This window comes from Centruroides sculpturatus, unplaced genomic scaffold (assembly GCF_000671375.1).
Source record: "Centruroides sculpturatus isolate CEXI.00-Female unplaced genomic scaffold, Cexi_2.0 scaffold218, whole genome shotgun sequence".
In the NCBI taxonomy this organism is placed as follows: Eukaryota; Metazoa; Arthropoda; class Arachnida; order Scorpiones; family Buthidae; genus Centruroides; species Centruroides sculpturatus.
The window spans coordinates 241838-267267 of NW_019384383.1; the positions used below are offsets into that span (position 1 = coordinate 241838).

A 25430-nucleotide genomic window follows, 5' to 3' on the forward strand; every position below is an offset into this window, starting at 1 on the left:
TCTCTAATGCCTATATAGAGGCCGATTGCCCTTAAAAGACCCCTCGGAAGGCATTTTCCCGGTTCTTCGTCAGCAATTTCGTAGGGTAGAGCAAAAAGGCTTCGGCCGGATCTTCGAAGGAGAAGCGATTACGCAATAACGTCCATATCAATTCCGATACGAGAAGAGAGTCAGAAGTGATAAGAATAAAATAAATCTAGAAAGGAAAAGAAAAATTTGGCAACTAAGTAGTCGTTACGAGATTCGTCCGTCACTGCCAAGGAGTGGTCGTGGATATGGCTTTCTTAATTACGATCGGTCCGGATTATATAAAATTTACAAAGCAATTAATTCATATTTATTTAATGTAACGAGCAATATTTAATGAAATTTAATGCGTCTAAAATTTGTCTTAACGACGAAGTTAAAGTATTTTGACGCCACGTGGCATTTTCCGAAACTAATAACAAACGCGTCGTCATCGAGACGAAATCTCTATTGGTCGTCGACGCTTTCGTCACACGACACGCCTTTGTAAATCTTCGAAGGCTTTCGTACGAGTTATCCGATTAGATAGACGAGACGTAGATGGCCGTTTTCGGCCAATAGAAAATCGGTATGTAAAAATGCTAGGAAAAGTGCGGAACGCCTCCCGGTGGCGCATCGGATTTCGTGTTATAGTCGTTTAGTTCGATCGAGGTCGGAGCGGGTATAGAGGACGGTGTAAGTGGTCATGTGGAGGCGAGGATATTTAATTTAACATGTCAAAGACTAAATTCACCATCGACGACGCCTTCGAAACGGAGGAAGACGAGGCGGTGAGGTGTTACGGTACCACGGAGAGCACTCCTTTGAAGCCAAAGAGCAACGATAGCGTCATCGTCAGTGTAGCCGATCCCTTCTTAATTAAAGTAGAAGAACCTACGAAGGGCAAATTCGGAAGACTCAAAATCACCAACGACGTAAGAAATTGACTCAAATCTTCTTTAATTCCTTAAATTTAACTTCTCTCGCGTAACGTTAATTCCTACGCTCGTCGATATTCCCTAATAATGGCTCTCGTTCATTAATAATGAGAGAGAATCGACTTAAAAGTAGTGTTTACCTTTCATTTTTACATAATCTTTTGTGTATTATTTATTGCGCCGCGATTTTGTCGTTATGTATCGGTTAGATGCAGGAAAGTGTTACGTAATGAAGCGGTTGATCATCCTTCGCGTCGTTCTTTATATACGGCCGATAAATATCTATCTACAGCTGTGTGTTGCGAATGGAACTGGAGAGAGCGTAATATGAAGTCGAGGAAGATTGCTTCTAAATGATTTGTTTACGCTGGGCTCTGGCGTGCTAAATTCTAGATGGCATTTTTTTACGGTTGGTTTTATGTCTTTGCCGTTCTTTAAGAGCCATGCCGGGCTTTAAAGTCGGGGCCATCCGAGAGAGGTACGGCTTCTAGATGGTCTCGGTCCGTGCGAGAATTCTTACGGAGGGATCCCCGCCTCGACTCGGACGGCCGTGCCTTTGGCCGACGGAGGAGAGAGGCGGGAGACGATGCGTCGGATTGACGTCTCGTGAGTAAATGGGAGTCCGGATTAAATTGATGCTTGCGTTCTTTGGATAGGATGGTGCTTTGGTAAAATTGCACTTAGGTAGCCCCTACGATTTTTAACGCGTGTCGGTCTACCAGCTATTCTACGTGCGCCTCGGTGCGAGCTCCGTGCGCCCCCAAAACCGTGGGACGTCGAATACTCTGCCGACGGCGGAGCGGGCCGCTCCAGGCCGGCGCGGTCTCGTGGGCTAAATAGTCGAACGGTGTAGTGTTGGAAATATCGCCGTCGGGGCTACCTAGATGCGCTTCTACCGATGCTTTATTATGTAGATTTTGCCGGACCGTACCTTATATACGACGCTAATGTTTTTGTATTTTTATGAAAAATTTAATTTGTTATTCCTGTTCTTATATCGTGCATTACTAGCTATAAACTTTTTGGTCCTAAAAAATTTATAGCACAGGTGCATAAGATAAGTGTTTATGTATTATTATTATTGTTATAAAGTTTTCTTAGTAGCATAAAAATGACATCTAATAAATTAAGTTTACAAGCTCTTATACAATTGCATAACTTGCAGTTACATCAGATCTTCCAAATTGAAGAGAAAAATTAATAAGAATTCTTATCTATGACTGAATGAATGAATAAGCAGAGATGGATTTACAAAGGAATTTTAGAAATTAAAATGAAATTTGCTCTTTGGTGTTGAAGACTGTAGGCAATTGCCTGGAGTCTTGAACTTTTCATTTTAAGATCTAAATTTAGAAAAGATAAATCGGATGTATTTTTGGGATTCGATATAGAAATTTTAATTTTTGCTACTAGATTTATGCCCGTCCAACGTGTTAAGTTGGACAAATTAAAATGTCTAATTTGTGCCAAATTTCTGTGTCTAAATACGTACTTTATTGGAATAGTTACGGAATAAAGACGATTAATGTTAATTTTAATGTCGACTCGCTCGACGTACGGACGTACGTTACCGTTTATAATTACGTAAATGAATAATAAGCAGAAACGATACCAAAATTAATTTAAAGTAATGAATAAATCTTGCTAGATAAAATTTAATGATAACATTACCAGTTAAAAAGTAATATTTTGTATTATTAATTTTTGTTTTCTGAATGAAAAGATGATAAATTATATTCCTTATCTGTTATGTGAGTTTGTAGGTGGATATAACAGATTAGAATGGTCGAAACTGTCATCTTATATGTGATCTTATATCATTTTGTACCAGAAAAAACTCGTTGTAATTCTGTTTATAGGACCTCAAAATATAGATTATCTCCTGATATTAAAAATAAGATAAGTGGTTAGATATAACAAAAACTGACACAAGACTTGGAAACAGGTAGTCTATGCTGTCTAATCTAAAAAATTTTACAGTAATGATTGTTTTTATATTTTTTTTCTTACTAAAATTTTATTGCATTGTAAAAAAGCTGTTTAAGGTCTCATTATAAGTTAATTTCTTCAATAAAATTATAATGCGAGGCTAATTTAATATTTCATTTTTAAGTTGGTAATTAGATATAATGTTTATGCTTATAATTTATATAACTTTATACATAATTTGTCTTCAGACTGTTACTTGTAAAAGTATAAAGCAAATTTCAATAAAGTTTGATAAAAAATTTATTGGATTGGAAACCATAAATATTTCTTGTTAGAAAAAATGACGAATGTGATTTTTCCTTAATGATTAGTAAGAGTCAAAAGTTTTTCTACGTAATATATCAGTAGGCTTTGTCCTCGAATTTTATCCTCCAATTTTTTGACGGTGCTTGAAGGCCATAAAGTACCCGACAAAGCTTTAAAACAGGGAACAGCCAAAGAAATACATTTTGCGAGGTATGTAATGCATAATGTCAAACCAGTTAATGTGTTTTCACTAAAAATGAGATGAACATATTCAGCTACACTTTGATAAATGGAGTCATGTAGAGAATATGTTATGAATTAAATGATTGCTTAATAAACAGTCCTTTGCATATATATGCAGAAAGTATGAGTATCCTACCATTTTGTATATGTAGGAATTTAACACTTTTGGCAATTTGGCATACTTTAAATTTATTTTTCTCTTTACAATCTGTAATATATAAATGATAATAGATGCTAAAAAATTTGAAAATTATTCTAAATGTATTGTGATAAGCTATGTTGCTTCTGTAAATATTTATCTAAGAGAATAACAATGTAAACATCTGTGTTTAAAAATAAACTTGCTATTATTAATGCTAGTTCTAATGAATAAATCATGTTTTGTAAGAAGATTTTAATCATAAAATGTAATGCTGTTTTTGAGACTTGCACAAACTGGATATTTAAAACTAAATAAAAAATTGAGTGCCTTTACCATCTCTAACATTAAGTTTTCTTCTAGTTTCAAGATATTTTTAAAATTAATTTCAAAGTTTGAAGTTATTTCTAATTCTTAAAATACTTATGAGATGGTAATTATTCAAGACTAACTTTTGATGCTAATTAATTTATAAAATTCCCGGAAGAAATCTGTAGATATTTTTAGTTAGTTCATTTAATAGTGATTCAGGGTTATTTGAATTGTGTAAAATTTAACACTTTGCACCGATTGTCTAGGAATTGCAAGCCTTGTAGAAGATTTTAATTAGTTTTGTGCTAGTGCACTTTTCTCAAAGATAAGCTCATCATACATGGAACAGAATGACCTTGATAGACATAATTTGCAGAATAATCTTACACATTTATTTCATGATATGCATTTTGAACATAACAGGTCCCACTTTGGTCTTGATACATAGATCCTTTTTTAGTATTTTAGCATATGTATACACGTTATTAATTTTGTTTTAAAAAACTTTGTAACATATATACATACATGACAAAACTTCACCAAATAAGAGACATTTTAATAGGACATAAACTTGAAAGAAATTTGTACACTTTGATATAATCTGTAGAAAAACTGATGAAACCATGTTGCAATCACAGTACCATTATACACTAATAGAATTTACTGACAATGTCCCACTTCTACATCTGCATTGGCTATTTTAATTTGTGTACAGATGTATAGAACTTCATTATAAAGCATTCATTGCCATTATAAAACTTTAAACTGGTTTTGAATATGAAGTTATACTTGGGCGGTTTTTATACTCTCTCAGTCCTATGGATGCTAAACGGACCTTATGTCGAGCCCGTTGTGGATTTGGCTGGGTTCATGATGAAGCAATGGAACCTGACATGTTTGGGACAGACGACTCCAAAAAATTTTCTGGAGTTTTTCATTCCTCATAGCAATAGGCCAATGCCATAACTCCTCTGCTACAGAGTTGGAGTCTGAAGTAATTTTAGGTAGAATGTGAGATCAGTCAGAAGTGTATTGCCTGGTTGAAGGCAATACACTTCCACTGACACTTCAACCTCTTGATAAAATAGTATTCTTTTATTATTTATGTTGCTTTTGTAGTGTGAGAGACTTGGTATTTAGTGTGAAATTTCCATTTTTAATAATAATGTAACCAATATTACATTTTATTATTGTAATATTACTAAATGTGGAAAACAAAAGAAAACAGCTAAAAAGGTATAGCTAAAATATTCATTAGACTTACTCTTAAATAAATTGTATGTCTAAAAGTAGCTTCATGATTCATGTGAATGGTGGCAAAATGTCTTATGGTATCATAAACTTATTGGCATTGAAATTTGCATTATCATTTACCATTTTATATTTACCATTGTTGATACATATTGTTCTTTTGTAAAGGAATGGGGTCGGATATTTTTATACTGATCCCGTGGCATGATTGTTTTGCAGCAAGGAAACAATAAGTATGAAAGAATTTAAGATTTTGTTCTGGTGTAGCATAATTATATTGTCCAATAATTAAAAACTATATTTCTCTTCTCAAAAACAACACTTACTGATAGGTTTCCAAGTTACAAATAAGTCTTTCTTGTCATCATCTGTTTCATTCTTATTTACAGTTAACATTTATTTTAATTATAAAACTATCTATTGGAACTAATCCTAACTTATAAAAATTCTTGTTTATTTTTCCATATTAGTCATTAAATGATTGAAACTAATATATTTATAGTTAGTTAGTTATAATAGAATATCAGGAATACTCTACACTAAAGTAATTTATATGTTCTGTATAGACTTGCTATAGAAAGTAACTTTAGTAGTAAACAGATGATGCAATGCATTTTTACTATTTGTGCAATCTGGAAATTTATTTTATGACTCATTACTTCATGACAATTACTTTTATTTATATCTGTTTGTAGAGGAATTTTTTTATTTTTATAGTTATTTCTGATTTATTTTTGACACAACGATTAGGTATTAAAATTGTCAATTAAGTGATATTAGTGTACAGAATTCCAATGGATTGATGCCTAAATGTTATTAAAGCTCTAGAGGAAGAACTAAGTGATTTTCAAGTTGAAAATAAAAATTTAGATAATTTTTACCTCTAGTGTATGTTTTCTAATTTCTTGAATCTTAATTTAGTTGTCTTTATAGAAAACAGATACCTAAAAGCCAAAATATTTTTGAACTAGAAGTTAACTGGTTATTAATCAATTGAATTAAATAATTTAACCCAAGGGTAGATGGCTAAGTTACTATCTTGTACTTAGATTAATAACTAGAAATTAATTTTGATTAATAATAATTCAAAAATCTTTGAATTGAAGATTGACCTGAAGTCGGACTCGAATCTATAACTTCTCGCCATATGGATCGGTCGTCGGCCGTGCTGTTGAGGCCTTTGTCCAATTTTTTTTTGGGCGTATACTAAGTTAGATTGTACGTGATTGTAGAGGTAATTCTTGCCGTGGTGACTGAGAATAGCTTGCAAGGTCCTCTCTGGATCTCGGCCGATTGTGTTTAAATGCAAGATAGCAGCTTAATTGTCTTTTATGTATATTTTATAATTTGATTAATCTCTAATTAGCTTAATTTCAGGAATTTTCTACATTTTGGGTTATATTTTCCTTATCTTAAAATAATTTCAAATCTTCTACATTGGTTTTAGAAACTTCTATCTTGAATTTGTTTGTATCTTGTGAAAATATTTACATAATAGTAATGGAATGAATCAGATAATTTACTTTAACTAAACAATAAGCAATTGTTTTTTAATATCTTGTAATGTGGTGATGATTAGTTGAAAATCATTTACAATTCAATTCTATTATGTAAGTTTTAAATGTACAAGATGGTTCAAAAGTCACCTGACTTTGAACATAATTCTCGTAATTCTAAGATTTACATATGACTATCTTATAATATCCGACATCGCCATGGTTTATAAGAGAAATAGGTACATCTGAATTGGTACTTATGGAAGTTTTGTTTATAATAAGTCTTTTAGAAAATATAGAGTATTCAGAATGTGTATAAACTATATGGGAAGTATGTCGTCATAAATAAGAAACTTTATAGAAACTTCACAAAAAAATTATTAGCATTATAAAAGTACTATTCAAAAATGAAATTACCTGAGTTGTTAGATGTGGAAAATCAAATACTTACATAGTTTGTTGCAGTGTAACACTTTTGATTTGATGCACATTTGTGCTATTTGCTATCTGTCTCAGTAATGATATAGTGCATCGCTTACATTGCTAATGCATTGTCACAGTAATTAAGTGAATATAATACACTTTAAAAAAAAAAATTATATCCTTTTTTGTATGAATTATATTTATTATTTCTTTAAATTATTGCTTTTTTTTTTTTTAATGCTAGAAATGCATATAGATGGTGCTACATCTGAATGCAGGATATTGGATGTAGACAGAAATTAATTGATGTATGTTGATTTAATTAATCAATACACTGGAACTGTCCACAATTGACATTGATGTGCAAAAAACACCTTACATAGTTACTCCAGCAATGTTTAATAGAAATTACAAACTTTTTTGGCTGCATTGAGGGGCCTTCCTCAAGTAAAAAAGTTGTTCCATCAATAGAACATTCAAAAACAGAGAAATGGTCCGAACAGATTATGATGTGATTTGAAATTCACATTATAAATTAACCAATGTAGTACATTATAGGGTTTACATAATGATGATAAGTACAATGGATTAATAGAAATTATACCAGTAAAATAAAGCAAAAGTAAATATAGAAAATAATTTAGGGAAAAAAATGTCTTTCAAGCTAATGATGCAGTTTTGAAAATCATATGATAAAGTATAGCGTGTTTTCATGCAATTGAAAAATTACATAACATAGATGATACAAAACATTATTGATTTTATTAATGACAAATAAAACAAAATGTATAACTTTTACAAATAAAGACAAAAACACTACAATATTGTAGGAACAGGTTAAATGAATATTTAGTGGGCTTATCAATTAAGGGTATATAGCATGCATTGCTGAATCTGAGGCAAAGTGATGTAATTGTTATTAATGCAACCTCCATTTAGTTTAGCTTTATATAATTCTTTAACCTCGACTATTCGTAATTTTTTTTGTCAAATATCTTTCACAAGAGTCTAGCTTCATTTCAATGGGGACACCCCAGACTTGGATGAGTATTGGGCCAGTGTGGTAACATATTTGTTTGGAGGTATTGTATATATGTTCTTTAATTCTTGCATCCAAGGATCTGTAAGTTGAGCCAACATATGTTAACAGTCTGATGAATCTGGAATTAACCAAAGGAATGATATATACTCCAGAGGACCTGTAATTTTTTAAGTATACAGGATTTTTTTAAAGGCATTTTTACCATTGGTAAAAATGCCTTTAAAAAAATCCTGTATACTGTAGGAGATCTCTTATAAATAAGTTGAAGGTATTAATCTTTAGCAATCCAGGTGTAAAATTGATGCATTTCTGGTTCATAATTGAGAATGAAGTGTTCAATTGTCTGTTTATTGCATCAATAAACATTGAGTTGACTAAATAGCCCTGGTTTGCTGTCTGTCTTTAGAGTGTGCTAGTGTATTGATTAGTAATGCATTGCACCTATGAGTAATTGCAATGTTTTAATACAATTTAGTTCTTGTATTGTGTCTGATGAGTGGGTGCTCATTCAACAAGTGCACAGAAGACTGTGATTTTATAGTGCAAGGAGTCTGTTGAGTTAGAAGGTATAAAAAAGGTGTGATTAGTGGATTTGTAATAAATCCATGTTATCACTTTGTTGTTATTCATCTCAATATTGAGATCTAGGAAATGGATCCTGCAGTTGTTGGATGGTTCTAGATTTTATATTAAGCCAAAATTGTTGTTATTAATCATGTGTAAGAATTCCTGAATGTTCGGCTTAGTCCTGAATGTTGGTGAAACAAGTGTGCATTTTATGTAATGTGGAATAGGAAATCCCTTAATGTGCTGAAACAATGTTCTGTTCAAACCGACAGGTACAAAAAGACAAAATCAAGTAGGGCGCTTATTGCCATTAAGCAAAATAGCCTTTAATTTGTGAATGAGCTTGAGTTGGTTGGTGACTATGTAGGCATATCCTGCAAAGTGATTCACTAAAAGACAATATACTTTTTTTCTCTATTAGGATGATAGATCTGCTTTTGTCAACAATGGGGTGTATTTGTTGGTCTTATTTGTGTCTTTGCAAAAGCAAAGATCCTCAGGATGTCTGGAGAGTGTACTGTTGTATGCTTAAGATCAAGCTGTCTGGTTAATGCAATGAAATTAAACCAGATGATCTTATTTTGAAGAGTGTTGATGAAATTGGCATCTGATGGTTGACATTTGATGTTTTCTGTGTGTTTTTCCGATATGGAGATCTATGTGGATCTTTTTAACTTTATTACTTTTTAGTTGATGGTTGATAGTGGATATTATTTGTGTTATCATAAGCAACAAGGTAATATTGTTGAACAAATAACTCAACTAAAACCCAATACATTGTATTTCCAAAACCAACCACTGCCGTATGCTATTGAGCTAAATAATGACTGTGATATTAATAAATTACCAAACAATTTGATACTAGAGGGAAGTGTTAAATGCCATTTCTTAATAAATTTAATGATTATAATTTTTAATTAAATAATTTAGATTTACTGGAAGAAAAGAATCAGCCTGGAGTGAGACTTGAACCTGCAATTGCCACTTACTGTGCAGATGTGTTTGGTATGCATCCACACGGTAAGTGGTAGTAGTTGTATTTACCATATTGATCTAATAGATTACACATTTAGAATCTACAGTATTTGCTTTATTTCAATACAGATTTTTTGTATAAAAATCACAAGTCTAGATATGGAATAAACAAACATCATTCCTAAACCCAATACATTTAAAGCTATACACCAAAATTATTTAAAATTTTTAATTTTTAAATACTTTTGGTGTACATCTACCAGTGCATTTTTCCAGTAGATATAAAGGCACGAAATTCCCCAAATGGAAAGGATGAAGAATGTGAAGATAGCGGTAAGACCCATGAACTCTTAAGTTGAAATTTATAATTTTAATTAGATATTTTTCTGTGTTTTTTAAAGGAATATTTGTAAACTTGACAGCCAAGTAGCCTAAAAAAAAAGAAGGTCAGGTCATCAAAAAGTATGTTCTGGAACATGTGAAGTGAATAAATGTTGTTTACCAAAAATTTTTTTGGACAGTCTGAATCTTCAATTAACTCAAAAAATATCATCCAATGAAATTCCAATATTAAATTATAATTATTAAGAGATGGCACATAACGCCTAACTCTAATGACAAATTGTATGATAAATTATTAATAATATAGCCGTTTCTAGCCTGATAATATTTGGCTTTGGTTGGCATATAGCTAATATGGAAGTTATTTGTTGAGCATTCAGTATCCGATGTTCAGAATGCATGTCGATGCCAGTTTACAGCACTATCCACGTAAATATGCGACTCAAGCATATCAATAACTAATATTCATGTTTTGTTCTATATTTAACTTTATATAATAATACTCCACTCCTTTATCGAGTATCGATATTTGTATAAGTTATATATATGAAGTGGTCATAAATTGTGTACTTTGTAATTGTTAAAACATTGTGTTTGTACCCCCCTCTGCTGTACACACTCACCCACACATGCAAATTTGTCATGTTTTTATACTGTTTCACTGAGCATATTTTGTCTTGTCACTGTATTTTTACTTGTTCAACAATTATTATGCAAACACTCAATGATCCGACACTTCCCTTCAATCTTTCCCTATTTTCTTTCCCTCCCTATTTACTATCATTTCCTCTTCTAATTTCTTAGAGGTAAAATCTGTGCACACACAGACAACCTCTCTACTCTTTTAATGTAATGTAAGCGTAACAAATCTTGGTAGCTTTGTTCTCTCAATAGTTTGGGGTTTTGTTATCACTATGATGACAATTGGTTGGTTTGTGCCAGTTTTGCCCCAAGTGGACACTGCATGCTATTCATCGCATCAAACTTATAGTAGATTAAGGTTTTAGTTATTTAGCAAAAGGTATGAATCTGAGGCTAGATTTTTTAATTTTATTTTTGAATGAAAGTGTGATTTAAATTTTAATCTAAGTCCATCACCAAACGATCGCCTAAATATCGGGCTATAGTACGGCTAATTAAATGATTGGAATATAGTAATTTGACACTAGAGGTAGACGTTAGGCGCCATCTCTTAAGTAAATTACTTAAGAGATTATAGCCGATATTTAGGCGATCGTTTGGTGATGTATTTACTACTCGGGCTATGAGTTGTTGATATTTATATATATATTTAATCTAAGTCGTTAATAAGAAGCAGAAATACTTCAGAAGTGCATCATTTGTTACTTTATATTGATTATTTTACACAGAACAAAAAAGTGTTGACATAAGTAGTAATTAAAATGCAGTTTCAAATACCAGATACCATAAATTTAAGTGGGTGTTAGTATAGTATGTCTCCAAATGAGAAAAATGTAATCCCTACAATAGACTGTCTCCATGTTAGAATGTTTTTACATTTTAATTATTTTTAATTTTTAGAAAAATTTTATTATAGAAAAAAAAACAAGAGAGTTTTGATAGAAAAATATATATATAAAAAAAAATATCATTTAATGGCAAGTCTGCATGCATATTTTTCACCAATACTCACAATTTTACACCAATACAATACCAATAAAATAATTTTTTATTTTTTTAAATAAAAATAAAGACCGATACGTTGCCATAAGTTTTCTGGCCATTATTTTTATTTTTCTGAAATGAAAAATTAAAAATAAAGAATAAAAAATTCTAATGTGGAGACAGTACTGTATAGATTAGATTTTTTTTCTTGTGTGGAGATGTGCTATATTAATATCATTTAAGTGTAACTTTCTTGTTATTATGAAATGACCTTTAGGAATAGAATGGAATAAATAGTATGATTTTACAATTCTCAATGCAGTCAGGTGACAAAATTAAGGAAGTTGACATTGATGACAGGTTCTACCAGTTATCTGTTTTTGGCCTTGACAATTGACAGAGATGAGGTGATCGAGGCTGTTGTTGTTTTTGAGTCACCCGTGTGCAAAGATCTTTAATGTTATTTTCTTTGCAGTTTAATAGCAACATGATTATTTGTGTAATATTTATCGAATTAAATAATATGAAATATTGCTTTTTTTGGCACAATTACATTACAATTACATAATTACTATCTGCCATATTACCTGAAGAAGACGGTTATATACTGTCGAAAGTACGCGTCGATTAAATGTATTTACCCATAATGGGCAATAGACAGTTTTTAAAGTTATCTGTTATTAATAAGGGGCATCCCTTGTTGTTTTTCTCATTAATTACACTGCTAATATATATGTGATAGAATTTGTATTAAATTCATTTTTATGTTTTAATGTAAATTGTACTTGTTTTTATTACCATAAAATTAAAAAGAGGATCTTTACATAATGCTATTTTATACTTTGAAACTGCCAATTCCTGTTGTTTTTATTGCTGTATATGGGCTTTCCCAATTTTGCCCAGAGGTTTTCTATAGGTTTAAGCTAGGAGACGATGCTGGGCATTCCTTAACTTGCACACACATTTTCTAAAAACCACTCAAATGTTATTACTTTCCCAGCTGTTATGTAACAAGGGAAAATACTGTAATCATATAAAATTTGACCCTTTAGGTTTTTTGCAAATCTTGATGTTTTGAGACCTCAAATGCAAAAATGTAAAAAAGAGGGGAAAAATTCCTCTTTGTGTGTGTGCATGCATGCATTAGAATATATTTCATTTAATATCTCAGGATGGGGTAAAGATTAAGAAACAAAATTTGGCATAGTAACTCATATATATGGTGCATCAATGCTATTAAGTTTTGGAGTACAGAACTTTGGGATGGGGTGATAAAGGAGGGTGTGTATTGTATCTCAGTTGGGGTAGGACTTAATGAATATTTAACTCGTTATTGGTGTTTACAATATTTTAAAAAATTCATCTCTATTCTTGAAATTAAGCCTTTTTTTATTATTAGGCAATTCCTTGCTGGATTTTTTTAACAGTATGGATTGGAACATTGTGTTGTTGAAAGATCCATAAGGGGTTGTCAGTTTTTTTCATCAAATAGAAAGATGATTTTCAAGCAAGATTTGATAAGCGATGCCCATTTATTCTACCACTAACAATGGCAACATTATTTTCACCCAAAAGCCCAAACTATAATGTTAATTCCTCTTTCCCACTTCTTAGAACGTATTTGCTCTTCTCTTCTTAGATTGTGCCAGTAGTATTGCAAACCATCTGAACCATCCAAATTAAACTTTTTTCATCACTAAACACAATGTGTTTCCATCTGATGGTCAGGGACATCATTTTTTTCCCTCTAATTCAATTTGATAGTAATTGACAAGTTTTGCAATCACCTTATGCTTGCTGAGAAATATTTATTTATATTGTCACAAATGTTTTCAACGTAAATTCTATATTGTCATATTCAGGTGTAATGGTGTATCTAAATGTGTTTTAAGTGGAACATTTGAACATATATAATTTAAACATACAAAACACAGAATACAAAAACCTAAAATGAAATAAAGAAACAACAAATTAAAAAAATATAATGGCACAATGATGGATTTGTATGCAAAAATTTACATGAAATGAATTGTTCACTAGCCTATGTAAATAACTATGCATCTTGATGAATAATTTGTTAATTTAGACGGAAATTGTAATTGCTGCCTGTATAGTTTTGACAGAGAAAAACCCATTGGATGCCAGTAAATAAATTTATTACAGGAACAAACTTATTTCATTGATTTCAGCATTTTTTATAAAACCCCTGAAATAAAAAAGAACTCATTTTATTGATCAAATACATAATTGTAGTATTTTATCAACTAAAATGATTGCCTATATAATTACACAACTACCTTAGTACAGTACATAATATAATTACAAAATTTAGATAAAAAGTGCTATTCAACAATAATAATTGAAATTTTCTAAATAGTAAAGATTTCCCTTTTTGTTTTCAGTTATCTTTTAAAATCTAGGCAAAATATTATTGTTTTTCATAAAATTTCTTATTTTATCCTTTCAGTTATTTCCTTTCAGATTAGGACTTTAATTACAAGAAAAATTTCATAAAGATTTATCTATTTTTTTTTTCTTCTTTTATTAGCTATTTTATTAAAGTGGAAAATTTTAATTGTGTTTTTATATATTACAGAGCTTGTCTAAAGATAGTGATTCTTTAATTCAGAGTGATGTGTACGGTAAAGAAAAATACGATTCGAGATCAAGGTATGAAGTTTTCCTTCTAGCTAATAATTTACAATACTGATTTTTATAGGTAAAATGACTTTAAAGAGATATATTACAATCTTAATATTTAAAATGAGATCTCCAAAGTTTTGAGCTATTGGTTTTATCTTTAAAATACTTTTGATAGTAATGTTTTATAGATATTGGAGACTGATGCGAGAAATAAACATTTTTGAACATTTTATATCGACGAATGCATGAGCTTCTAATCAATTTAGATGCAGCTGTGGAGATTGATCGCACAAAAACAAAAGAGCCAGTGAGTTTGGTGATGCTGCTAGTCAAATTTTGATGTCAGTAGCCAAAAGGTATAAGCAACCCTGGCTTGTGGCATCGTCAAATCTTATTTGTGTTGCCAAATTCCTCATCCCATCTTTTGAGAGTTCTACTTTCGTTTGGTCACCCAGATTTATTTGTTGTTTGTTAATGATTGTATATAGATATTATTTTTAAATATATTATAAATTTTATTTAATAGTAGAAAAATTTGGTTTATTGTTTCAGTTGGTGGAAACATCCAAAAGTAAAAGAAAATTGGAAAGTTATGTTGGCAGCATTTGGCCTTCTATTTATCGGTTTAGGTAAGTAATGGCAATTATTTGATTTATTAAAATGAAACATTGGCCATCTTGACAACTGCTACTAAATAACTGGTTATTATTATATAAAAATCAACACAACAAACACCTAAAATACCAGTGAGAATATTGTGCATGTTTGTCAAACCCCAGTGTTTATCACAACAGTTTGCTTGCCTGACGATGTCCATTTAACATGGACGAACTTCACACTTTGAAACGTTCACACTTTGTGTTTAATATTCTTGCTGGTATTTTAGGTATTTATTGTGTTGATTTTTATGAAACATTGGACATAAATTAATTCTCTGAAATAATTGTACAATCAATTTATAAAGTATTTCTTTTGCAATTGTACAATACGACACAATTGTTATTCTGGTTGAATACGTAATGGCAAGCAAATTGTCTGTTTAATTACTGTTTACTAGCAAATATCTATTGTTTTATGCTTTTTAATCATTATTGTTTGTTTTTATGCATTATGTATTTTATTATTTTTATTATAAGTTTATTTTTTACTTGAAAATGGTTGTTAATAAGTAAGCCTGAGTTTATGGTGATGTTAAGCTATTCACATATCATTTTATTGCAATTATTTCTGTCACATTTACCTACATTGATTTTTTTAAGGCACTCAGAACATTTCAGAAATTTATGAGTGCATTTACAATTTTCTTAGTTTAAAATTATCTGTGTTTTGGTGTACTAATGTTGCAGCAATGTTAGCAATGATCACATCCTTTTTATCTCTGTTGATGAGACCATTAGCAAATGACTGCACTAACACTAGCAACATATTGCCAATGATGTATAGGTCCGTTGTCATTTTGATTAAACAAAATGGTGATGACCATGGTCAATCATTACATTTATGTACAGAAACCAATAGTATGAAAATAAGACATAAGATTTTTGGAAATAGATTAAATCTATGAAACAATATAGGAATACATGTATCAATACATGTTCTGTTTCTGAATATATATTCAGCATTTTTTATGAAACCCCTGAAATAAAGTAAACTCATTTTATTGATCAAATACATAATTGTAGTATTTTATAAGAACATATACAAAAACAGAACATGTAATGATTGTACTTTATCTAGTTAAATAACCATAATATTTATTAGTGATGCAACAAATATTCGGTTACTATTCGGTATTCGGCTGAATACCAAATATTTAATCACTATTTGGCCGAATACCTAAAAACAGGAGTAAGAAATAACAAAAACACTGTAAATTAATCATTTTGGTATTTAGATTTAATGTTATCAGGTTAGTGTTGTTTGTTTATATTTATTTATAACTTATAACATGTAGAGAATAAAAAAGAAAATATTAGTCACATGTATTCACAATTTATAATTACAAATATCAGCACATGTACAGATTCGAGACAGCTTGATAGCCCGAACGGTCCCAGGCTTTCACCCGTGCACGCTAAGTGACTTTCATTACAAGCATTTATCTTTCCAAAGTCTATGACGACAATTGTTTGGCATTGACGGCCGCAAGTTTTGTATCAATAAGCTACTTCGACTTGTTCGATTATGTTATCAACTCAATTTTATATTTATTTTCACATTTTCACTTCACAGCCTTTCTCTGTTCTTTTTCCCTTATTTACACTTGTAGGTCATTTCATTGTTATTCACATTTGATATCATCATTTATCACATACTGCCATGACACTCTTGTCTGTCCGCTAAAGTTGTCAAGAATTAACGCAACTGGCAAAGCGTAGTGACATTGGGCCAATAGAGAGCAGGGTCCTTGCCATAATGTGGTTTGTGCGCCAATTTTCATACGTGCGTTAATCAAGCCGAATATTCGGTATTCGGCCTGAGGCTGAATATACTATTCGTTACAACACTAATATTTATCTAAATGCAATTTTAATATTTAGAATATTTTTAATTTAAATTGCTGATTTATGATGATAAATCATTGAAACTTAAATACTTACATTTCAATATGTTGTCTTTCAGAGATTTATTTTTAGAATAGATTTTAGGAAATTCACCTCTTAAGGTGATTATCCTAGGAAGAGAATGGTCTATATTCTCAAATTTATTGTGAATTATTATTGATGCTATTATATAATAGTTTTTTATATAAAGGGTTTATAGATAGATTGTTATTTATATAATATAATGAAGCATAATTGAAAATACACAAAAATAAACTGGAACTACAGATCGCTTGGAAAATATAAAACACCTTTTACTTCTAGCATAACAAATGAAAGTTAATAACTTCTTTGACTTCGTTTATATGCTTTCATTAGGCTACATTTTGCACAAAATATGTTTTGAACTTCAAATATTCTAAGTAGAATACATTCAAAAGCTGGTTGTTCTAGACTAGGGGTCCCCAAATTTTTATCCCATCAACCCCTTCATAGAATATTTGCCTTCTTATCGACCCCCACATTAAATATTTAACAAAAACATTAAATCATTTTTTGCATTTCTGATGTTAAGCAATAAGAAGACCTGCATAACAACCCAACGAAAGAATTTATAGTTTTCATATCTTATAAAATCCACTCAATAACATTAACAGAAAAAGGAGATATTTTCCACTGATTTATAACCTTAAAAAATAATAGCAAAATTATGGATAGATGGAAATTTGCTTATAGTTCTTAAACTGTACGTGTCATAATACGTAAAATATGTTATGTTTTCAAAGATAATTGTGTAAATTATATTGGATGAAAAAACCTCTTACTGCCATTTTGCGACTACTACTGAATACCTTAAAAATATGTTAACATACCTTTTTATTAAGTAGTTGATATTAGTGGGATGGATGTGTCTGAAGAGAAGCAGCAAGATTTTTGATATTCGGTAAGTTTTAGCCTCAAATCACCATGGTATCCATGTTTAGTCTGTTCCTCTGTTTTGTCATTCGTGTGGCTAAAACCAGCTTCGACCATGTATGAAGTTTGAAATGCAAGTAAGAAAGGACTGGCTTCTGCTCTGAGCTTGGGATATTTAGTGGAATATTATTGTTGCTCCAAAATTCACTGATGTTTTTATTTTTACAACGCTTTAGCTTTGAGATCTACACATATTTCAATCAGTTCGTCTTCTAAGCCAGGTTCACTACCTTCATTATCTATTTTTACATCAAATGGATTAGCAAACCATTTGGGAACATGCATATTCTCCAAGTCTTCGAAGCGTGCTTTAAAGTCTTCTCTTAATTTATCAAGATGTTTAATATATATCTCCAAATCACAGTTGGAAATCTTTTCATTTTCTTTCAGTACTTGCAAGTTTGAAAAATATTTAAAATCGGATCATGCCGGTGAAGATTTAAATAGCTCCATTTTTACTTGAAAGGCCATTATGATTGTTCGAGCTTGAACAATTGTAACATTTTTTTCCTTGCAAATGCTTCTGTACTATATTAATGATTTTTGATATATTACGCTATTTTCTCTGTAAAGGACAAAATATCTACATTTAGATATAAAATACTTAGAGTGACAACCCTACTAGAATGTAACAGTGCAATGTATGTCTGTGTATAATGAACTACCAGCATTCATAATATGTTTGCAACACTAGTACAGTTGCCAGATGCGTGAAAACAGTAACACATGCTTAAAGCAGCGTAGGCTAAGGCAAAACTCAAGTTATAACTAGGGTAGTCAGTAATGTTGATCATATCCGTATTTCAACTTTTTATTGGAATACAGTGGTACCTCGGTATATTTCTGCTTTAGAATACGTCCAATTCGGAATACGTCCTGTCTGGACGAAACAAGTTTTGCTCAGTATATAACTTTTGTTCGGTATACAACTTAATTCAATTATACACGCTATCTATGAACAAGTAGCACTATTGGTGTACTAGACCAGACTAGACATTCGCTGTGCCACAGTTTATAACTTTGTTAAATTTCTTCTGATTTTAATTTGTAAGTAAAATTTTATTATTTTTATTAATCATGAATTACAAAAAGGCAAGTGAAAAGCTACAGAAAACTGAAAAAAATGACTAGAATCACAATGGAACTGGAAAAAGAGATTGTTGAGAAATATGAAGGTGGCATGCGAGTTCGAGATTTTAACTGTTGCATATCGTATTCCGAGAACGACGATATCGACAATCGTGAAAAAGAAAGACATTATTAAGTCTGCTAACGTTGCAAAAGGGGTTAAATCAATTTCTAAACAGAGATCGAAGACATTAGATCATGTTGAGAAATTGCTTTTGCTTTGGCGAACTGAAAAACAGTGTGCTGGAGACAGCGTATCAGAAGCAATTATTTGCGAGAAAGCTAAAAAGATACATGCTGATCTCGTGAAAAATCAAGCAGGAACTAGCCAGGAAAGTGAAGTGTTTAAAGCCAGCCATTTTTTTACATGAGAATGGATTAATCATTTTTACATTACTTCTTATGGGAAAGGTTGGTTTGGTATATGTCCTGTTCGGTATAAGTCCAAACATCAGGAATGGATTAATGTTATATACTGAGGTTCCACTGTATTTTATTTTTTTCCTAGACAGTTTAATTGACCCCCTTTCGACCCTCATGTATTAATTGACCCCTGGAGAACTCTTATCAACCAATTGGGGACCCCTATTTTAATCCTCTAAGGTCAGACTGGATTTCTCATCCATAACAGGGATCCTATACATTTCAGGTGTGTTTATCTTAAATTATTGCAGAACAAAGGGCAAAATGGTTAAGTTTCTTGTTGTAGTTAACCGTGATGTGTATCACAATCTCTATGTGAATGAAATAAATCCTATCTCTACGTATCTTTGAGGAAACGGTTTACGTCATAAAGTTATGTAGAAATAGAATCTATTTAATAGAAACTTTTTCTACAATTAGATCAGATCATTAGATATTTGCTTTAAAAAACATTATATGTCAGTTATTAGGATTAATTGCAATTGCACCACTTTGACACAATGGTCACATGACATTAAAGTTTTTTGGAACAATCTGATGTTAATTTATGAACTAAGAGAATTCTGTCCAATCAGTCTGCTAGAACAGATGGTATATTTAGAGAAAATGCAAATACAGTAGTACCTCAGGATACAAATGCTTCAGCATATGAAATGAAATTTGAACATAGTTTTGCTGTACAGTACGAACAAAAACTCACCGTACGGCATTACATTAGTTTGTAGTGCCACCACCACAATCACGTGTTCCTTCTGTTCATCAGTCTCAGTCCATATGTTTGCTTCGTCGTGGAAGGATCTCACTCGATAAAGGAAATCTTGAGGTATTATCAGAAAGTGACTGATTTTATTGAAAAGAAACATCCCGAAAAGGTTCACACTGGCCGTATTGCTGCTCGGAGTAATGACATTTGCCTAAGTCATTTTAGAAACATTTTAAAAAGTAGGCAAAGCCAAACCTCTTTGGATAGATATTTTACCAAATGACCTCTATACAGTGAAAGTGCTGGTGGAAGTGAAGGAAAGAAAGCAAAAAGCAGTGAATAAAAAATTTTAAAAAATATATAAAACAGAAAAGATAAAAAAATTTAGTGTTAAGTTATTTTTAAGCTATTGTTACATTATGTTATGTAAGTTAAGTTTTAGTATCATTTTCCTTCTCCCTTTCCTCCGCCACCAGTTTACACCTCCGCCGTTGTCTATTCTCAAAGGTAAAGTGCAAATAAAACTACATTTTTCTTAATCAATTATTCTATTATGGTTATTTATACATTTACAACCACAAAATGCATTTTTCAGTGTTTTCTTTACTAAAGTTGTTTTTTTTTTTTCAATGTACTGTACTACTAAGCTTCAATTAATTATTAAGAGTGTGTTTTTTGTGTTGGAATGGATTATTTGGTTGTACATGTAATCATATAGGGGAAAATGATTCACCTTAAAACATTTTCATGATACGATCTCAGTTTAGGAACGGATTAATTTCGTATCCCGAGGTACTACTGTATACAATGTAATTAATGCCTAGGATATTTTTTCAATTAGAGAACGTGTGGAAAGGAATAATTGATGCACAGAATATTTGTAATTTATATAAGAAAATTAATAAACTTATTTGATTGATAAAATTATATGTACAGTATTTAATATGTTAATTGTTACTAATTATGCCATTAAAAACTCTTCTCTGATTGATTGGTTAATTTTAAAAACTACTCTATGTTGTTTCATTCTGTTTCTATAGCAGAGGACATCCTAATATAGGCTGAAATAATTCATTAATACAGAAACATGTTCAGTCTTTATTAGGCCGAAAATGTTTGTATTAACAAATTCTTTCGGCATCCTTATTAAACAGGTACATTGAATTTATATTTATGGTTTTTATCTTTTATTAAAAATGAGAACATTATATAATTTAAGTAAAAATTTTCATGTAGATGTGAATTCTATAAAGCATGCATAATAAAAATTCCTACAAAACTAATTGTAGCATTTTGCCTTAATATTTAAAAAAAAAATTGTAGCTCAATGAATGTAGTGAATTTACTTGTAATCTTGCTTAATTAATCTTGTAATTAATGAATTTACTTGTAATCTGCTGATTATTGATTGCTGATGAAAAATATTGTTATAATTAAGTTTGATGTAAATATGGGGTGTGAATCCAAATTTTTGAATTTTTGACATTTATTAGTGACACACCACTTCATTATCTGTGAAGTGTGCCAATAACTTTTCAGATATTTGAGCAATATTTAATACACAATTAAATCACTTAGTGAAATGCTACTTTGGAAATTCAATACCCCTATGTTACAGAATGTCTTGTCGGACATTTTGTGATCAATTTGCAGTGCAAATATGAAAATATTTTTGCATTTTATGAATTATTTTAGCTTCTGCAATGAAATATTTTACTTTGTAAGTAATTTATTTGATGAAAATAAGCATATAAAATATCTTGTTTAACATATTTATATACCATCTGATATATATCTTGAATGCATGTGATTATTATTGTTTTTTAATATTTATATTTCATAAATGAATCAATGTACCAGTATTATACATTATACCAGTATTATAGAGATTAAAAATACTTCACAGTATAAATTTATTTGAATAAATGTGTATTTTAAGATGTAAGAACAATATTAATCTCTCTTATTCTACCTTTTAGGTTTACTTATCACTGGTGTTGTAGTTCAAGTTTTACCCGATATGGGTAGGTTACAATTTTAAATATAGTAAAAGTTGATAAAATTTAGGAATACAACAAATTAGTCTAATATACCAAATAATTGTAATTATATAAACAATTTCTAAGCTCAAATTTGTTAATATTAGTCCACGTACCAAATTAATGAACTTACTGGGTTTTTAATTAATGTAGTACTGGATTGCCTGACTGGTAATGAAATTTCATCATCTATATACTGTGCAGAAGCATTTCTTAGATTATTAGACACTATTTAATTTTAAATTATTAATTATTGATACAAGATGACTATCTAACTGTCTGTTTTTAGATCAAATTGCCATTATTTAATTAAATTTTAGAGCAAATGTAGCCTTACAAATCTAGCAGATAAGTATTTGGATTAATATTATATCTATAACAAAATAAGTTATAAGTATTATATTTATGATTACATTATAGGTGAGGAGGAGAGAATAAATTTTTGACCCAAACCGTCTGCAAATAATTACCTCGACTCGATTTGAACTTGCATTCCCCAGAGCAGTGGGACAATACCTTACCATTTAATTAGGTTAACCATTAATGTAATTACCTATATATAACATATGATTACATAATATACATATTTAATGTAATATAATTACTGTGACTAATGTGATCTAATGCAGACAATCATTCTGTTTGTAGCAGACAAAAGCGGTCAATTGTGTAATAAGCTAGGTTATTACAAATTACATTAGAAATTTTAATTTTTTTTTTCAGAATAGCTTTTTTTTAGTTATTTCAGAGAAGTTTTCAATTATTAACAAAATAATTATGCATAAACTTTTATTTGTTTAAATTATTATGGAAACGATACAACAAAATTTCAAATGAGAAATAGATTTATTTTTACAATCTCGTCTCTACGGAGTTTTCCTCAAAATATTTTGAAATCATTTTCGGGTCTTGCGTGTCTTAAAATGTATTCAAAATTTGTTTTATTCGATCGTCGTCATTTTAATTTATATAAAACTGGCACTTTACATCAGTAAGCATCTTAAGCACCCATTTGCGAACACTGTACAGACCAGAAAGTCCCTAAATCAAAGCAGTCTAACCCATCTAAATAAGATTGCATAATATAATATTTTAAAAGTACTTATAATTTCAAAATCTTTAATATATAAAATATTCTAATTAAAACTGTATTTGTGAAGATTTATTTAGTCTTTAATAGATGTTATTTTAATCATCAATTAATTAATTTAGAAATATCAATTATAAAAGGTGTGATTTATTTAGTCAGGTAAAGTTGCTAGGATAATTAAGATTAGATTATCAAACACAAATTTCTGTTTAAAATTTCTATTTATTATTATTGTTTTCACACAATGAATACTACTTTTAGGGGTTCAAAGTTTCGTGTTTTTCATTGCTGGTGCCATCTGTTTTATACCAGGAGGTAAGAAAATTTAGTTTATGAAATTTTGTTGTTTTGAAGTATTAAATTTATAACAACATTAAATTATAAATTACTATGTACACATAACAATACAAAAATCTTAAGAAATGATGAAGAATAAAATACAATAATTGAGTACAAAGTCTTCAGAACAAGTTAGAAGATTTAACCATTATCACTTCTTTGTTCTCTGTCTGCCATTTACACTAAGATCCTAACAAAGAACGTGGACATTATGTTGAAATATTTTTAAAAACGATTTATCTAACATTATTATTACTAAAAATATATGTTACCAACAAAACAGTATTTTTCTCTTCTTTAAAATTACAAGGTGAAATTTAAGGGGTGTTTATATCAGTGCAGTTGTTAAATATCCACTTTCCATGGACCAATACGTGGCGCCATTAAAGTGTATAACCTATTAGTTAATTTATCCGTCAGTTGTTAAGGTAGTTATGTAAAAGTAAGTACTTTTGGAATATATCTTGACATTCCGTTACAAAGAGAGACTGGTTTAAGTTGTAACAGTAGCTGTACAGGAGATATCCGTCCTTTTTGCCCAAGCTTCCACTCTCCTATATCCGTTTTAAACTTTGAAGGTAGGGTGTTGGAAATTCCGAAATCTTATTCGATGGAAAAAGTCATTTTTAAAACAATAGTCTTTTGATCTATTTTGTCATTGGGGCATTAAGTATCTTATAATTATTTTAAAGAATAAAATGTACTTAATATTTATTTGTTTTTATAATTTTGTTCACTTACAAGTGTGTAAACTCCCGTTTTTGGTGGAGACTTGTCTATGAATTTCTCGGGTTTTAACGTATAAATGTTTGATGCCCTAATTACATTTATATAAAGTTTTTGAAGGATTTTTATTGGTATTTTTCTAATTAATTTTTCTATATTTGCAGCTTATCACGTGGTGTACGTCTACTGCGCAGTCAAAGGAAAGAAGGGATACGATTTCTATAATTTACCCCTTTTTAACTAATTGTATATACGAACCGTTTCCCCCTAAGTAAACGTGACTTTGGTTTCCTACATAATTTGTACATTGTGTATGATAGTGCCATACGTTACAAGATTATATTGCACGCACCGATCTGTTTTCGTTTTGCCACGTTCCCATTGATTTGTGTAATCGCGGAACGTTTATCCATAATCAAAACTAATTTTCGTATCGTGCGCCCGGGCGACTTTCCTAACGAGTTCAGTATTAACGGGTGCGTCCGAACCTTCTGTGTAAAGACAATTGGCATTATTATATTATCGTAATAGCAATTCTGGTCGTCGAGGACGAAATTTGTTTCGCTTTCTACGTAATTTGGCATTAGCCGTAGAATTAGCCGACGTAAAACTTAATCGCACGCAACTTCACGCTGACAATTGTATATAATTTACTATGGAAAGTGTCTTTGTTTTTAACCGTGTTTGTCATACATCTGTATATTCACGTAACCGTAAATAAACTTTTTTATTATTGTTTAATTTCGGTGGTTGCGCCGTTGCCCAATGCGAAAATTTGGCCATCCAAAAATTGCCGTGTTTTACGTAACACGGGTGGAGACTTTTGGACTGCCAAATATGCCAATGCGTCCTTGCTTTTGTAGGTGCGGACACTGAATCGGAGCACCCTGTCTGCTTTTCGAGAACAGATTCGACGGGGCTTACTATTTATTGAGTAGCCATTTTAAACCGGTTTGTTAAACCAGTTCAAAATGGTTACCAGTTTAACTTTCAGATTCACAGAAAGCCACTACGCCACAATTGTGTTACGTAAAAGTACTGCGGAAGTCTGGGCAACTACACGTAGTGTCCGTACCCCGTATACAATTAAAATAGGAGCTGGCACTAAGCGTGAGGTTAGATCCTTTCCTCCATTTCCTTGCAATTCTGGGGGTTAACGTATCTAAAGCCGCCTTTAAGTAGTTAAAATCGTTTACGGAAACATGTTTAAGCAAGAATAACTCGAA

At 30.8% G+C, this 25430-nt stretch overlaps 1 protein-coding gene across 1 annotated transcript; it reads left to right on the forward strand.

Moving 5' to 3' along the window:
- The first annotated feature begins 529 nt into the window (after window positions 1-529).
- On the forward strand, window positions 530-24945 carry LOC111617963 (transmembrane protein 134-like). The gene is made up of 6 exons (XM_023359365.1): window positions 530-941; window positions 14192-14265; window positions 14791-14867; window positions 21990-22034; window positions 23401-23454; window positions 24369-24945. Exons 1-6 carry the CDS (start codon window positions 741-743, stop codon window positions 24446-24448), a joined length of 531 nt encoding a protein of 176 aa, XP_023215133.1. The 5' UTR covers window positions 530-740; the 3' UTR covers window positions 24449-24945.
- The last annotated feature ends 485 nt before the right edge of the window (window positions 24946-25430 follow it).

What these genes read in the sequence shown, in the direction of transcription:
- LOC111617963 (XM_023359365.1), top strand. Translation starts at nt 741, where the DNA reads ATGTCAAAGACTAAATTCACCATCGACGACGCCTTCGAAACGGAGGAA. An exon ending in TCAAGTTTTACCCGATATGG is followed by an intron (nt 22,035 to 23,400) that starts GTAGGTTACAAT and finishes TACTACTTTTAG; the next exon opens with GGGTTCAAAGTTTCGTGTTT. An exon ending in CATCTGTTTTATACCAGGAG is followed by an intron (nt 23,455 to 24,368) that starts GTAAGAAAATTT and finishes CTATATTTGCAG; the next exon opens with CTTATCACGTGGTGTACGTC.